At 47.8% G+C, this 18,315-nt stretch overlaps 1 protein-coding gene across 10 annotated transcripts in view; it reads right to left on the bottom strand.

Moving 5' to 3' along the window:
* KAT6B (lysine acetyltransferase 6B) overlaps positions 1-18,315 on the bottom strand; it is a 340,449-nt gene that overhangs the window by 138,021 nt on the left and 184,113 nt on the right. For all 10 annotated transcript variants that reach the window (XM_063958656.1, XM_063958655.1, XM_063958654.1 and 7 more), the window contains one exon: positions 17,120-17,228. In XM_063958656.1, the coding sequence (XP_063814726.1) occupies positions 17,120-17,228 (109 nt within the window). The remainder of the gene's footprint in view (positions 1-17,119; positions 17,229-18,315) is intronic.

The raw sequence follows: 18,315 nt of genomic DNA, 5'->3' as shown, positions 1-18,315 counted from the left end.
ACTCTCTGGAAATTTTTTCCCTGTGTGACTGCTCCCCAGCCTCTCAGGCTGGCATCCGTGGTCACCAGGACCCAGTCCTGAATGCCGAATCTGCGGCCCTTTAGTAGATGAGCACTCTGCAGCCACCGCAGAAGAAACACCCTTGTCCTTGGAGACAGGGTTATCCGCTGATGCATCTGAAGATGCGATCCGGACCATTTTTCCAGCAGATCCCACTGAAAAGTTCTTGCGTGAAATCTACCGAATGGAATCGCTTCGTAAGAAGCCACCATTTTTCCCAGGACCCTTGTGCAATGATGCACTGACACTTTTCCTGGTTTTAGGAGGTTCCTGACTAGCTCGGATAACTCCCTGGCTTTCTCCTCCGGGAGAAACACCTTTTTCTGGACTGTGTCCAGAATCATCCCTAGGAACAGCAGACGTGTCGTCGGAAACAGCTGCGGTTTTGGAATATTTAGAATCCACCCGTGCTGTCGTAGAACTACTTGAGATAGTGCTACTCCGACCTCCAACTGTTCTCTGGACCTTGCCCCTATCAGGAGATCGTCCATTTTCTTTGAAGAAGAATCATCATTTCGGCCATTACCTTGGTAAGGACCCGGGGTGCCGTGGACAATCCAACCGGCAGCGTCTGAAACTGATAGTGACAGTTCTGTACCACGAACCTGAGGTACCCTTGGTGAGAAGGGCAAATTGGGACATGGAGGTAAGCATCCCTGATGTCCCGGGACACCATATAGTCCCCTTCTTCCTGGTTCGCTATCACTGCTCTGAGTGACTCCATCTTGATTTGAACCTTTGTATGTAAGTGTTCAACTATTTCAGATTTAGAATAGGTCTCACCGAGCCGTCTGGCTTCAGTACCACAATATAGTGTGGAATAATACCCCTTTCCTTGTTGTAGGAGGGGTACTTTGATTATCACCTGCTGGGAATACAGCTTGTGAATTGTTTCCACTACTGCCTCCCTGTCGGAGGGAGACGTTGGTAAAGCAGACTTCAGGAACCTGCGAGGGGGAGACGTCTCAAATTTCCAATCTGTACCCCTGGGATACTACTTGTAGGATCCAGGGGTCCACTTGCGAGTGAGCCCACTGCGTGCTGAAACTCTTGAGACGACCCCCCCCCACCGCACCTGAGTCCGCTTGTACGGCCCCAGCGTCATGCTGAGGACTTGGCAGAAGCGGTGGAGGGCTTCTGTTTCTGGGAATGGGCTGCCTGCTGCAGTCTTCTTCCCTTTCCTCTATCCCATGGCAGATATGACTGGCCTTTTGCCCGCTTGCCCTTATGGGGACGAAAGGACTGAGGCTGAAAAGACGTTGTCTTTTTCTCCTTTATACGGCAATACTTCCATGTGCCGTTTGGAATCTGCATCACCTGACCACTGTCGTGTCCATAAACAACTTCTGGCAGATATGGACATCGCACTTACTCTTGATGCCAGAGTGCAAATATCCCTCTGTGCATCTCGCATATATAGAAATGCATCCTTTAAATGCTCTATAGTCAATAAAATACTGTCCCTGTCAAGGGTATCAATATTTTCAGTCAGGGAATCCGACCAAGCCACCCCAGCGCTGCACATCCAGGCTGAGGCGATCGCTGGTCGCAGTATAACACCAGTATGTGTGTATATACTTTTTAGGATATTTTCCAGCCTCCTATCAGCTGGCTCCTTGAGGGCGGCCCTATCTGGAGAATGTACCGCCACTTGTTTTGATAAGCGTGTGAGCGCCTTATCCACCCTAAGGGGTGTTTCCCAACGCGCCCTAACTTCTGGCGGGAAAGGGTATACCGCCAATAATTTTCTATCGGGGGAAACCCACGCATCATCACACACTTCATTTAATTTATCTGATTCAGGAAAAACTACAGGTAGTTTTTTCACACTCCACATAATACCCTTTTGTGGTACTTGTAGTATCAGAAATATGTAACACCTCCTTCATTGCCCTTAACAAGTAACGTGTGGCCCTAAAGGAAAATACGTTTGTTTCTTCACCGTCGACACTGGAGTCAGTGTCCGTGTCTGTGTCGACCGACTGAGGTAAAAGGACGTTTTAACGCCCCCGACGGTGTTTGAGACGCCTGGACAGGTACTAATTGGTTTGCCGGCCGTCTCATGTCGTCAACCGACCTTGCAGCGTGTTGACATTATCACGTAATTCCTTAAATAAGCCATCCATTCCGGTGTCGACTCCCTAGAGAGTGACATCACCATTACAGGCAATTGCTCCGCCTCCTCACCAACATCGTCCTCATACATGTCGACACACACGTACCGACACACAGCACACACACAGGGAATGCTCTGATAGAGGACAGGACCCCACTAGCCCTTTGGGGAGACAGAGGGAGAGTTTGCCAGCACACACCAAAAACGCTATAATTATACAGGGACAACCTTTATATAAGTGTTTTTCCCTTATAGCATTTTAATATATATAGTCATATCGCCAAATAAGTGCCCCCCCTCTCTGTTTTAACCCTGTTTCTGTAGTGCAGTGCAGGGGAGAGCCTGGGAGCCTTCCCACCAGCATTTCTGTGAGGGAAAATGGCGCTGTGTGCTGAGGAGAATAGGCCCCGCCCCCTTTTCGGTGGGCTTCTTCTCCCGTTTTTCTGAGACCTGGCAGGGGTTAAATACATCCATATAGCCCCCAGGGGCTATATGTGATTTATTTTTAGCCAGAATAAGGTACTATCATTGCTGCCCAGGGCGCCCCCCCCAGCGCCCTGCACCCTCAGTGACCGCTGCTATGAAGTGTGCTGACAACAATGGCGCACAGCTGCAGTGCTGTGCGCTACCTTATGAAGACTGAAAAGTCTTCTGCCGCCGGTTTCTGGACCTCTTCACTTTTCGGCATCTGCAAGGGGGTCGGCGGCGCGGCTCCGGGACGAACCCCAGGGTGAGACCTGTGTTCCGACTCCCTCTGGAGCTAATGGTGTCCAGTAGCCTAAGAAGCCAATCCATCCTGCACGCAGGTGAGTTCACTTCTCTCCCCTAAGTCCCTCGATGCAGTGAGCCTGTTGCCAGCAGGACTCACTGAAAATAAAAAACCTAATAAAACTTTTACTCTAAGCAGCTCTTTAGGAGAGCCACCTAGATTGCACCCTTCTCGGCCGGGCACAAAAACCTAACTGAGGCTTGGAGGAGGGTCATAGGGGGAGGAGCCAGTGCACACCACCTGATCCTAAAGCTTTTACTTTTGTGCCCTGTCTCCTGCGGAGCCGCTATTCCCCATGGTCCTGACGGAGTCCCCAGCATCCACTAGGACGTCAGAGAAAATAATAACATAACATGATAATTATCAATTAAAAAAGTCTGAACCATATATAGCCTCTTAGCTCATAGTGCAAATCAAACCTCTGTGTGTGGAAGTCAGATTAGAGGAGGGATGAGGCGCCATTATACAGTTAAAGGCAGGGTTATTGGTCTTGACAAAGAAACTCGCACGTCTTTATAAAGCAATACTGGATATCTCCAGAGGCTGCTGGGAAGCGAGTGGCTACAATGAAAAGGTGTCTGAAATTAGCTTGGTGGTCTCAGCAGAGTAGCAGAAAATCTCGTAGAACCCTAGCTAGAGCCTCGGGGGATAAATGTACTGCAAGGAAGTGTCTCTCAGGCAACAGCCCAGCAAACTGCAGGACCTGACTTCCACAATACACAGGCAATACATTTTTATAGTTATATCTTGGGTCAGGCATGTTAGACACCTCCTGTGAAGAGAGCAGTCACATGGAAGTGATTAGAGAGAGGTGCAGTGACTTACTCTGAAGCTGCTTCTAAACACAGCACATTACGTAGGACATCAGAGGAGCTAATTAAAGATAATTTGATCTTAATGAGGCAGTGCGAGGATCAGCTGCTAATGCTGACGGAAGCTGATCCATGAAAGTCGTGTGGAGTTCTGTCTCCGGGGGGAGAGCGGCGAAAAAACAGGTTCTGGGCCTTATACCTTATATCTTAACTCCTGAACTGCTAGAACAGTTGGGACCTATTACAGATATGTCAATGGATTCCAATGCACCAGGGAGACATTGATCCAAATAAATATTTAACATGTCTTGGCCAATTTAACCTGGACTTTGTTGATAAACTGTAGCAAAAGTTTCACTGAAACCAATTAACTTAACCGGTTAATGCAGTCAAAAGTGGGTTGTAAATATTGTATCTAACAAATGTCTCTATGATGAACTGGGCGTTTTTATGTATGTGGACTAGACCTACAAATTAACACGGGTGGTCTTCAGTATGCCGACTGTCGGGATCCCGGCGCACAGTATACCGGCGCCGGAATCCCGACAGCCGACATACCGACACTTTTTCTCTCTCGTGGGGGTCGGCGTAGCGCGCCACTGAGCCCGCAAGGAGCTCATATGCGCTCGCCACGCTGTCGGTATGCCGGCGGTCGGGCTCCCGGCGCCGGTATGCTGGTCGCCGGCATACCATACTACACCCATTAACACATTCAGATCCAAAAATACATCAAAGCCTACAATGTCATCCTCTTATTGCAGACATGCTTTAGCAGCTAATTATCTATAAACCTGTCCCTGGTGGTTTCTATTACAACTCCATGTGCCTTATTACAGGTAACTTGAGTGATGTAGTTACATAAAAAACACACTGCCACTGGGCATTGTTCCTATAAATAGAGGCGGATGCCCTATGGCAGCTTTTATCTGATGATACATTTGTTATTATTACTACTACATTTTATTTATATGGCGCCACAAGTGGTCCACAGCGCTGTTCAAAGACAAACAGAACAGGGTTAAACAGAACATTACAATATCCAAAACAATCAGTAAAGTATAAACACAAGTAACAATTGACACAACAGATCTAAGTATACAGTACAGCTGGTAAGCAGGTATGCGGCTAAGGTACTTGGAGAACCACAAGTACCAGCATGCGGGGGGAAACGGGCCCACTGGTACCTGTAGTTCTACTACAAAAAAATACCCCCCAAAAAACACAATGCACACACCGTGATAGTACAACTTTATTACATACATGCACACCTACATACACACATACTTACCTATGTTGACACGAAGAGTCGGTCCTCTTCTCCAGTAGAATCCAGGGGTAGCTGTAAATAAAATAATACTCGCAACAATCCAGTGTAGATCGGTCCTCTTCTGTTTGTAATCCACGTACTTGGCAAAATAAAAAAACGAAAAACACGAACCACGCACTGAAAGGTACGCCTGACCTTTTGCTTTACCTGGAGGTCTAAAGGAACGAAAAGTGGTACTCTTAGCCTTCTGAGCAAAAGGATTAGTACTTGGGATAAACGCAGTCTTGGCCGTCGTCAAGTCAGTCACAATCTCGTTCAGATCCTCCCCAAAAAGTATGTCTCCCTTAAAAGGAAGTACCTCCAAGATCTTGTTAGAGTCCAGGTCCAGTTTACAGGACCTCAACCACAGAATCCGTCGAGCCAGGATAGACGTAGTAGATGCCTTGGCCGCCATGGCCCCTGCATCAGAAGCCGCCTCCTGAATATAGTGAGAGGCTGTGGTAATATACGATAAATATTGTCTGGCAGTGTCAGAAAAATCCTGAGGCAGCTCATCCTCAATTGCCTGAACCCATGCTTCAATTCCTTTTGCCGCCCAAGAGGCAGCCATAGTGAGTCTATGTAGAGGTCCGGTAAGAGTGTAAATAGACTTCAGGCATCCCTCCACAAGCTTATCTGTCGGTTCCTTCAGTGAGGGGACAGTGGCGACAGGCAGAATAGATGACACCACAAGAGGGGCGGCATGAGAGTCCACTGGCGGTGGAGTTTCCCACTTGTTACTCAACTCCGCAGGGATAGGATAACGAGCTAGCATCTTTTTGGACAAGGAAAATTTATTTCCCGGAGATGACCAGGATTCCTGACGTATGTCAATTAAAAGGTCAGAATGTGGTAAAACTACTTTAGCAACCTTCTGACGTTTAAACTTGTCAGGTTTCTTAGACGTAGTGTGTGTGTGGGGGGGGGGAAGGGGGGGGGGGGCTCAATATCAACATCAATCTGGAGAATCAGCTTGATAGCCTCCACTAGGTCAGGAACATCAACCTGGGTTGTAGAGTCCTCATCAGAAACAACTGTATGAAGAATTATCTGAAATAGTGGATTGTGAGTAAGAAATTGCCCGCTTAGATGACCCCTTGGCCCCAGAGCGACATGTTGTGGACTAACCAAGGTTTGTCTAACCAAAGTCTGATTTCATTGCTGTAACTGGGTAGACAAAGGATCCGCCCATGGCAGATTAACTACAGGGACAATATAAGGCTGTAATGGCACAGGAGGCCCCGCAGGGGGCGTGAGACGCATTACAAGCATATTGAAAAAAGCTGCCCAAGGTGGGTCCTGATTGACCACAGGTGCCACAGACGGACTGGAAGATATATGTCCCCTAGCGCCTGAACCAGCAGCTAACACTTCTCCCACTGGTAAATCCGTGATGACAGCACCGCATGATGCAGGAGCGTCCGTGGATGTCCCGCCCTGTGTAGCAGACATTCTATGGGATGTAGCCTTAGGTAACAGTACAATATAGCCAGACAAAACACAAAAACCAGCAAATAATCCCGTTTTGTGACAGTAAATACAGAGCACAAACAGAGAATTTAAGTGGTGTGCGGTGACTGAAAAACCCAGTGAGAAATACAAACAGTATACCCTGTGTAGCACTATATATTATATGAGACCCTGACGCACCTAGTTCCCCAGGGTACAGAATATAGCGATAGCAAACGTGTGATACACAAGAATGGAATCAACACAGCAGCTACAGGCACACTCAGTCACAGGTACAATACAGGAATTATTACATCTAAACAATAAAACTGCACTGGACAGTGCACATATACAGTAGGTATGTATGTATACAGATATAACAATGCACAGTAAACGCTGGATGTATATCACAGAACACTTGTACTAAATATTCAGATAGCAGTACACTTGTTCTTAACCAATACTGTCTAAAATGACATGTAGAATACTTAAGTGTCTGTACATGCACAGTGCTGATGATACAGGCGGCTTTACAGAGGAGACAGTGCCCTGCAGTCCCGGAGATCAGCCCAGCTATGTAATGGCGCCAAAATCTCTTCAGGGAGTGAGGGAGAGAGAGAGATGCAGCTCCAGGGCGGGAACACCAGCAGTAAATGGTGCCCGGAGCTGGGGGAGGGGCTACAGGTCAGGGCCTTATCCCCTTTGCTGGACTTCACCACCGGGTACTGTGGAGCCTTTTAAAACGGATTTTAAGAGATCCGACCTGTGCTCCTTGCCCTGGTGGATATAGTAGCGACCTGTGCGACAGTGTCCATGCCAGCTCCTGGTACCGTGAACGTATCGCGATTTACCCGTGGGTCCTGCCTGAGGGACCCTTTACCTCCTCCCTTTAGTGCAGCCACGCGATTCTGGAGAATGACAGCGGTGGTGTGCCTGAAAAAACGGTATGTCTCCGCTGCAAGTATCCGGGACCCAGGCCGCGGGAGTATGTAGCGCTGCTGAGGGAGGTGATGGAGCCGCAGCACAGCATGTCATAAAGACACAGAAAGTGCTGCGGCCCCTGAAGTCTTCTAAAAAGCTCTTTTCAGGGCTGCCTAGCGCAGCCCCACTTGTTAGTGACCTGCACTGCAGGCACTGACTTACAAACTGAGCTCCAGTGCCTGAAGGCGGGGCTATAGAGAAGGCGGTGCAGTGCATCCTGGGGACAGTCAAAGCTTTAGCCTGTTGGTGCCTCGGATCAAGATCCAACTCTATACCCTGATGTTATTCCCTGTGGAATACCGTGTACCCCGCTGCAGAAAGGTAAAATACAATACACTGTTTATTTCCAACCTGACAGTGTGATTTCAGGTTTGAAAATGAAAGTAATTTATATTGTTGTATCACAAGTCCTACTCTATTCTAGGACTATCCAATCCACAGAGAACATTTCTGCAAAGCAAGTTTGCTAAGCTGTCAGAGCCTGCGGTCTCTATTGACATTGCACCCTGCGCATGGCAGACTTATATTGCCAAGTATAAATACTATATTTACTTCCTTACTGGGCAGGACCCCCCCCTTTGCCCTGGAACCACCTGAATATTCACGTCATGGATTTAATATGGTGCTAGAAATATTCCATAAGAGATTCTTGTTTATATTGCCATATGATATCATTGTGCAATTGCTGCACATTTGTCGGCTGCCGTTCCATCACATCTCAAAGCTGTTTATTTGAAATCAGGATATTTTCAAATAGGTCAGAGGGGTCATGTTGACAGATACCAGAATCAGTATTGACACATTTGCCCATATTATGTGTTACTCAATCATAAAATAAGAATTTACTCACCGGTAATTCTATTTCTCGTAGTCCGTAGTGGATGCTGGGAACTCCGTAAGGACCATGGGGAATAGACGGGCTCCGCAGGAGACTGGGCACTCTAAAAGAAAGATTAGGTACTATCTGGTGTGCACTGGCTCCTCCCTCTATGCCCCTCCTCCAGACCTCAGTTAAGGAAACTGTGCCCGGAAGAGCTGACACAACAAGGAAAGGATTTGGAATCCAGGGTAAGACTCATACCAGCCACACCAATCACACTGTACAACTTGTGATAACCATACCCAGTTAACAGTATGAACAACAACTGAGCCTCAGTAACAGATGGCTCATAACAATAACCCTTTAGTTAAGCAATAACTATATACATGTATTGCAGAGAGTCCGCACTTGGGACGGGCGCCCAGCATCCACTACGGACTACGAGAAATAGAATTACCGGTGAGTAAATTCTTATTTTCTCTGACGTCCTAGTGGATGCTGGGAACTCCGTAAGGACCATGGGGATTATACCAAAGCTCCCAAACGGGCGGGAGAGTGCGGATGACTCTGCAGCACCGAATGAGCAAAAGCAAGGTCCTCCTCAGCCAGGGTATCAAACTTGTAGAACTTAGCAAATGTGTTTGAACCCGATCAAGTAGCAGCTCGGCAAAGCTGTAAAGCCGAGACCCCTCGGGCAGCCGCCCAAGAAGAGCCCACCTTCCTTGTGGAATGGGCTCTTACTGATTTAGGATGCGGTGACCCTGCCGCAGAATGAGCTTGCTGAATCATGTTACAGATCCAGCGCGCAATAGTTTGCTTTGAAGCAGGAGCACCCAGTTTGTTGGGTGCAAGCAGGATAAACAGCGAGTCAGTTTTCCTGACTCCAGCCGTCCTGGCTACATAAATTTTCAAAGCCCTGACTACATCAAGTAACCTGGAGTCCTCCAAGTCCCGAATAGCCGCAGGCACCACAATAGGCTGGTTCAAATGAAACGCTGATACCACCTTAGGGAGAAATTGGGGACGAGTCCTCAACTCTGCCCTGTCCATATGAAAGATCAGATATGGGCTTTTACATGACAAAGCCGCCAATTCTGACACACGCCTAGCTGAAGCTAAGGCCAACAGCATGACTACCTTCCATGTGAGATACTTTAGCTCCAAGGTCTTAAGTGGCTCAAACCAGTGTGATTTCAGGAAATCCAACACAATGTTAAGATCCCAAGGTGCCACTGGAGGCACAAAAGGGGGCTGAATATGCAGCACTCCCTTAACAAACGTCTGAACTTCAGGCAGTGAAGCCAGTTCTTTTTGAAAGAAAATAGATAGGGCCGATATCTGGACCTTTATGGACCCTAATTTTAGGCCCATAGTCACCCCTGACTGTAGGAAGTGCAGAAATCGAACCAGCTGGAATTCCTCTGTTGGGGCCTTCCTGGCCTCACACCAAGCAACATATTTCCGCCATATGCGGTGATAATGCTTTGCTGTTACATCCTTCCTAGCTTTTATCAGCGTAGGAATCACTTCATCCGGAATGCCCTTTTCCGTTAGGATCCGGCGTTCAACCGCCATGCCGTCAAACGCAGCCGCGGTAAGTCTTGGAACAGACAGGGCCCCTGCTGTAACAGGTCCTGTCTGAGAGGCAGAGGCCATGGGTCCTCTGAGATAATTTCTTGTAGTTCTGGGTACCAAGTTCTTCTTGGCCAATCCGGAACGATGAGTTTTTGTTGAGGCGGGACGCCATCATGTCCACCTGTGGCAGTTCCCAACGATTTACAATCTGTGTGAAGACTTCTTGATGAAGTCCCCACTCTCCCGGGTGGAGGTCGTGCCTGCTGAGGAAGTCTGCTTCCCAGTTGTCCACTCCTGGAATGAACACTGCTGACAGTGCTAGCACGTGATTCTCCGCCCATCGAAGAATCCTTGTGGCTTCTGCCATTGCCATCCTGCTTCTTGTGCCGCCCTAGCGGTTTACATGGGCGACCGCCGTGATGTTGTCTGACTGAATCAGTACTGATTGGTTTTGAAGCAGGGGCTCTGCTTGAATTTGTCCAACAGATCCCACTGAAAGATCCTTGCATTGAACCTGCCGAAGGGAATTGCTTCGTAAGAAGCCACCATCTTTCCCAGGACTCGCGTGCAGTGATGCACCGACACCTGTTTTGGTTTTAGGAGGTCCCTGACCAGAGATGACAATTCCTGGGCCTTCTCCTCCGGGAGAAACACCTTCTTCTGTTCTGTGTCCAGAATCATTCCCAGGAAAAGCAGACGCGTCGTAGGAATCAGCTGCGACTTTGGGATATTCAGAATCCAGCCGTGCTGTTGCAACACTTCCTGAGAGAGTGCTACGCTGACCAACAACTGCTCTTTGGACCTCGCCTTTATGAGGAGATCGTCCAAGTACGGGATAATTATAACTCCCTTTCTTTGAAGGAATATCATCATTTCGGCCATTACCTTGGTAAATATTCTCAGAGCCGTGGAGAGACCAAACGGCAACGTCTGGAATTGGTAATGACAGTTCTGTACCACAAACCTGAGGTACTCCTGGTGAGGTGGGTAAATAGGGACATGCAAGTAAGCATCCTTGATGTCCAGCGACACCATAAAATCCCCCTCTTCCAGGCTTGCAATAACCGCCCTGAGCGATTCCATTTTGAACTTGAACTTCTTTATATAAGTGTTCAAGGATTTTAAATTTAGAATGGGTCTCACCGAACCGTCCGGTTTCGGTACCACAAACATTGTGGAATAGTAACCCCTTCCCTGTTGAAGGAGGGGGATCTTGATTATCACCTGCTGGAGGTACAGCTTGTGAATTGCCGCCAGTACTATCTCCCTTTCCCTGGGAGGAGCTGGCAAGGCTGATTTGAGGTAACGGCGAGGGGGAGTCGCCTCGAACTCCAGCTTGTATCCCTGAGATACAATTTGTACAGCCCAGAGATCCACTTGTGAGCGAACCCACTGGTTGCTGAAGTTTCGGAGACGCGCCCCCACCGCACCTGGCTCCGCCAGTGGAGCCCCAATGTCATGCGGTTAACTTAGTGGAAGCAGGGGAGGATTTTTGTTCCTGGGAACTGGCTGCCTGGTGCAGCTTCTTTCCTCTACCCCTGCCTCTGGCCAGAAAGGATGCGTCTCTGACCCGCTTTCCTTTCTGAGGCCGAAAGGACTGCATTTGATAATACGGTGCTTTCTTAGGCTGTGAGGGAACCTGAGGTAAAAAAGTCGACTTCCCAGCTGTTGCTGTGGATACGAGGTCCGAGAGACCGTCCCCAAACAATTCCTCACCCTTATAAGGCAAAACCTCCATGTGTTTTTTAGAATCAGCATCACCTGTCCACTGCCGAGTCCATAATACTCTCCTGGCAGAAACGGACATTGCATTAATTCTAGATGCCAGCCGGCAAATGTCCCTCTGGGCATCCCGCATATATAAGACGTCTTTTATATGTTCCATGGTTAGCAAAATAGTATCCCTGTCGAGGGAATCAATGTTGTCTGACAGGGTATCAGTCCATGCTGCTGCAGCACTACACATCCAGGCTGAAGCAATAGCAGGTCTCAGTAGAGTACCAGAGTGCGTATACACAGACTTCAGGATAGCTTCCTGCTTTCTATCCGCAGGCTCCTTTAGGGCGGCCGTATCCTGAGACGGCAGTGCCACCCTTTTAGATAAGCGTGAGCGCCTTGTCCACCCTAGGGGATGTTTCCCAACGTAACCTATCCGTTGGCGGGAAAGGGTACGCCATTAGTAACCTCTTAGAAATCACTAGTTTCTAATCAGGGGAACTCCACGCTTCTTCACACAAATCATTTAATTCATCAGATGGGGGAAAAGTCACTGGCTGCTTTTTCTCCCCAAACATAATACCCCTCTTGGTGGTAACCGGGTTAACGTCAGAAATGTGCAATACATCTTTCATTGCAGTAATCATGCATCGGATGGCCTTTGTAGACTGTACATTTGTCTCATCCTCATCTACACTGGAGTCAGACTCCGTGTCGACATCTGTGTCTACCATCTGAGCCAGAGGGCGTTTATGAGCCCCTGACGGCCTCTGAGTCGCCTGGGCAGGCGCGGGCTGAGACCCCGGCTGTCCCAAGGCTGCTGCGTCATGGAACCTTTTATGTAAGGAGTTGACACTGTCGGTTAAGACCTTCCACATATCCATCCAATCAGGTGTCGGCCCCGTCGGGGGGCGACACCAATCTAATCTGCCCCTGCTCCGCCTCCACGTAACCCTCCTCATCAAACATGTCGACACAGCCGTACAGACACACCGCACACACATAGGGAATGCTCTGACTGAGGACAGGACCCCACAAAGTCCTTTGGGGAGACAGAGAGAGAGTATGCCAGCACACACCACAGCACTATATAACACAGGGATGTACACTATAATAAGTGATTTTTCCCAATAGCTGCTTACTTACTTATCTTATTTGCACCTAAATTTAAGTGCCCCCCCTCTCTTTTTTACCCTTCTTGTATCCAGATACTGCAGGGGAGAGCCTGGGGAGCTGCTTCCAGCGGAGCTGTGAAGGGAAAATGGCGCTGGTGTGCTGAGGAAGAAGGCCCCGCCCCCTCAGCGGCGGGCTTCTGTCCCGCGTTTTGTGTGACTTAATGGCGGGGGTTTGCACACATATACAGTGCCAGACTGTATTATGTGTATAATTTGTGCCAAAAGGTATTATAATTGCTGCCCAGGGCGCCCCCCCCCTCCCCAGCGCCCTGCACCCTACAGTGACCGGAGTGTGTGGTGTGCTGTGGGAGCAATGGCGCACAGCTGCAGTGCTGTGCGCTACCTTAATGAAGACAGGAGTCTTCAGCCGCCGTTTTCGTCGTTCTCTTCTGTCTTGCAAGGGGGACGGCGGCGCGGCTCCGGGAACGGACGATCGAGGTAGGCCCTGTGTTCGAACCCTCTGAAGCTAATGGTGTCCAGTAGCCTAAGAAGCACAAGCTAGCTGCAAGCAGGTAGGTTTGCTTCTCTCCCCTCAGTCCCACGTAGCAGTGAGTCTGTTGCCAGCAGATCTCACTGAAAATAAAAAACCTAACAAATACTTTCTTTTCTAGCAAGCTCAGGAGAGCCCACTAGGTGCATCCAGCTCTGGCCGGGCACAGATTCTAACTGAGGTCTGGAGGAGGGGCATGGAGGGAGGAGCCAGTGCACACCAGATAATACCGAATCTTTCTTTTAGAGTGCCCAGTCTCCTGCGGAGCCCGTCTATTCCCCATGGTCCTTACGGAGTTCCCAGCATCCACTAGGACGTCAGAGAAAAGAGATTGATCAGGTTTGAAAACTCTTCTGTCTTTACACCTGACAATGTAGTAAACCTTTTAGCGAGAGGGGCAGATATATTAAGCCTGGAGAAGTGATAAAAAAGTGATACGTGGAAGGTGATAACACACCAGCCAATCATTATGGGTTTGAAAAATGACAGGAGCTGACTGGCTGGTGGTTTATCACCTTCCACTTATCACTTCTTTATCACTTCTCCAGGCTTAATACATCTGGGCCTTATGTACTAACCTGCGAGGTGCAGCAATGGACGCAGGCTATAACATAATGCCCTCTGTGTCCTGTGTGAGGGAAATAAATATAACCTGAAGGCTTATATTTAGAATGTGAATTTTTCACAAGACAAGCGAAAACTAAAGCTGGAGATCTGGGCAGCTGAATGAGCACACACAGGACAATCCAGCTAGTAAGAATATGCATTGACCAGATAAAAGTGCAGTCTGGCCACATTTGTTGTCTGACCACTTGCAGCATACTGGGTATCTAGTAGGGAACGCATACTTCTGGATGGATTTCTTAATATGTCTCATTTATAGCTTCTCAATTACGATCATCAGGTAATTTTGGGGTTATGGGTTTCTTTGCATTTTACAACACAGAGCTTTAAAAAGGAGATGTTTAAGTGTGGACAGCCTCTCCTCTCAATGACTAAGGGGGTCATTCCGAGTTGATCGCACGTAGCAAATTTTTGCTGCCCGTGCGATCAACTCGACGACGCCTATGGGGGAGGGCTTTTTTGCTTAGCAAGGCTACGAACGCTTGTGCAGCCCTGCTACGCAAGAAAAGTTTTGTGTGGAAGTAGACCAGGGTAACAGTTACTTACCCTGTGCGATCGATCCAGCGATGCAGGTCCCAGAATTGACGTCAGACATCCGCCCTCCAAACGACTGGACACGCCTGCGTTGGACTCACCACTACCAGAAAATGGTGAGTTGCCGTTCCGGAACGCCTTCCTGCTGTCAATCTTCTTGCGAACGCTTTCTTCATTCTTCTGGTCGTTGCCCGGCGACGACGCGCTTGTGCATTGCGGCAGCCACGCAGGACCAAACCGTTCGCACCGCTGCGACAACCAGCAGCGTGCGAACGGGTTGGAATGACCCCCTAAAAACTTAACATTTCAAGAATTGTCAGAACTTTTACTTAAAACCTTTAAATGTGGCCGCAAAATATATTAGTGCATTAGATGATAATTGAAAGGACACACATAAGCAAAGCTATGTTCATTATCTTATCCTTTGTTTGAGGAGGATGAGTAGGACTCCTCTTCAGTACATACACATCAACTATGGAGGATGTGACCAACTAGTTACTGCGAGAGTGGAATGCGCAGAAAGCTTGAACAGATATAAATTTTTAGAAAGATGACATCACCATAATAGGAATTGTAAAGAACCAGGCTCTGTGTACAAACCTTAAGCTGAGTACACACTAGACCAGGGGTGGCCAAACTACGGCCCGCGGCCCGTATACGGCCCGCAAACCGATCCTTCCCGGCCCGCTGCCTCACACCACTGAGCAATAACAAGCGGCCTGACCTGCTACTTGTCATTGCGCTTCAATATCTTCCAGCCGCCACTGAGTCTCAAATATGGTGCCGAGTCCTCAGCCCATCAGAGTTCGCGGACCGGCAGCTCCTGATTGGCTGCCGGACCACGAGCATTGATTGGCTCACAAACCGGCGCCATTTGAGATGCCCGCCGCCGTGTCACGCACCCGTCCCCGGCTCCCTGCATCCATATACGGACAGCGTTCATGCCGCTGCTCAGGGGCTACTCCTTAATGCCGCTCCTGCGCCGCTGTGTGCTCTACTCTCCCCGGCTGCCCTTATAGCGCTCCTGCACTAGCAGATCCCCTGCAGGAGCACCCAGGCCGGGTCAGAGCAGGCTGTTTGTGCGCGACTGCCTCTGCCTACTGCTAGGCTCCTTCTTCTCCAGGTAAGATTGTGAACTCTGCGTGCCTAATGTGTAAAAAGGGGGGACTCTGCCTGCCGTAATGTGTAAAAATAGGGACTCTGCCTGCCGTAGTGTGAAAAAATGGGTATTCTGCCTGCCGTAGTGTGAAAAAATGGGTACTCTGCCTGCCGTAATGTGTAAAAATGGGGACGCTGCCTGCCGTAATGTGTAAAAAGGGGGACGCTGCCTGCCGTAATGTGTAAAAAGGGGGACGCTGTCTGCCGTAATGTGTAAAAAGGGGGACGCTGTCTGCCGTAATGTGTAAAAAGGGGGACGCTGTCTGCCGTAATGTGTAAAAAGGGGGACGCTGTCTGCCGTAATGTGTAAAAAGGGGGACGCTGTCTGCCGTAATGTGTAAAAAGGGGGACGCTGTCTGCCGTAATGTGTAAAAAGGGGGGCGCTGTCTGCCGTAATGTGTAAAAAGGGGGGCTCTGCTGTCGTTATGTGTAAAATTGTCTTGTATTGTATATACAAGATATTTTGTGTGTGGCCCTCGAATACTCACTGGAAGTGTTAAGCGGCCCCCCAGCTGAAATAATTGCCCACCCCTGCACTAGACTATGTGTGAACGGGATCGGTATGTAAAACAGACGGCCAGGGTCCCGACAGCCAGTATACAGACAGCGGGATCCCAGGCCACCGGGCTGCTGGCAGCGGGGTGAGCTCTAGCAAGCAATAAAGGGAGAAAAGCCTGTGGAGATGGGATTCTGGCGTCAATATTTCAGCACTAGTCAGGATCCCGCTGTCGGTATACTGTATATGGTTTAAAGATATCTTCGAATCTGTCTGCAGGCAGAACTGAAGATGTGATAAACGATGCATAGGAGCATGCAACAGTGCGTACACACTGGACAACGTGGAGGTTTTGTCATTACAATTCGACAATAAACAAAAAATCATCCAAAATATCATATAGATTGTACCCAGCATTAGCCTAATGTCATTCAAAATATCTTCCGATTGGCCTGCACTGCAGGCCGATCAGAACACGCGATGAATGACCCGCAGGAGCGTGCAAAAGTCTACACACTGGATGATGTGCACGATATATTCGTCTGAGCTACCAGATTGGAGGATAAATAGTCTAGTGTATACCCAGCTTTAATCTACATATTTCTTTTTAACATATTACCAAAATATGTGTTTTTGTTTTTTGGGGACTAGCAATAAAATATCTTTTCAGGCTGTATTAAATAGCATAGTTTTGAGACCACTATAGAAAGAAATCTAGCAATTCACCCTTTGTATAGAAAGCACTACTTACAGTGACTAAAGTGACTAAATCTGACTAGACTGCTTAGAAGTTAAGCACGAATCTCTCATGTGTATGCCCCCTAGCAATAGCCTGCATGCCGGCTCAAACTAGCAGGTCGCTCACTTCATGGCTGTGTGAAGTGGACACACCCCTTGCACAGCACACATCGTGCTGAGATGTGTGCTGAGCGGTCTGTGATGGATCGCTCAGCACACCTCTCTAGGTGTGTACCCCCCTTTAAACTGGTGAAACCCCAACATCTTTTGGTCAATTAAATCCCAAATTGCTCCACTTACCACTGCTCCCACAGTCTGCGCACGAGATCAACTCTTCCGGTTTCTTTTCTCGGTTGGATTCCTTTGTCCCGAGACAAAAACTGCAGATGGGAATCGGATCTGCACGAGGCTGCAGGATAGAATGTGCATAACAATGATTACTCTGGATTATAGGACAACAATATGTTATGCTGATTACATATTCGATTAATGCCAGATAAAGAATAAGTAGTAGAGGCAAGTAGCAGCTGCTCGGCAGGCATCCTAATATCTACAAATTAAGCAATTATAAATAACAGACTTCTAAAGACCCAAAGTGAATACTGTATGCTAAAAAGCAGTATTAATGGTTACGTTATCTGCCTGTATTTACACAAGATGGAGAAACCAGGATCAATATCTTACCACTGGTGTTATTAAGGGTGTAAACAAATGGCAGTGTGTGGAGCTGTAATGCAATTTCCAGCAAAGTGTTTAGCTTACACAGTCTCATTCTCTGTTATATAAATGGTCCGCTGAGAGATGCTGCAGATTCTGTATAGACCACTTATATGTCTAATAGAGTAATCTTGGGGCTGAAAGCTGGAGAACTCTTAACTTTTCATTACATCTCAACAACATGTGGCACTAATAAGAGGGCATTTCAGACTCTACAACGCTCAGAGTCCCACAACAGTCAGTATATGAAATAAACTGTTCTATATTAATAAGAGAAAAAAAATTGTGGAAAAAGAAAAATTCTTGAAAATACGATGGGACACAGCGTGTGAATGGTAGAATTTGGTCCTCACAGTGGCTGATACACCTTTTATAGAAACTGCTACAAGTGTCATAAAAAGAACCACTAAACCAAAGCAATAAATGGTTTTACATAAACAACCATGTGAAAATAGCAGAAATGATTTATTATTGTTTATTTAAATAGCACCGTTCAAGAAAATTGGAGGGATCTGCATATAGAAATGCAACATATTTGTTTGCTTTAAAATAATAAATGAAACTTTTTCAATACATTATTGTTGTACACGTTTTACTGGTCTTAAGATGTCAAGGCAGAAAAGTGGTATCATCTTCTATTTTTTTTTCCAGCTGCTATTTTCAGATGCAGGTGTTAAACAGTGTGCTGCCAATCTGTCTGCAAGTTATTACACCATGTTCTTGTATTACAAGATATTACAAACACAGAAAGGGTCAGTGCTTTAATGATAGATTTTGAT

The sequence above is a fragment of the Pseudophryne corroboree genome, chromosome 3 (genome assembly GCF_028390025.1).
Source record: "Pseudophryne corroboree isolate aPseCor3 chromosome 3, aPseCor3.hap2, whole genome shotgun sequence".
Taxonomy (NCBI): Eukaryota; Metazoa; Chordata; class Amphibia; order Anura; family Myobatrachidae; genus Pseudophryne; species Pseudophryne corroboree.
Note: the sequence above shows the minus strand (reverse complement) of the source record. Positions and strands in the feature narration are given on the sequence as shown.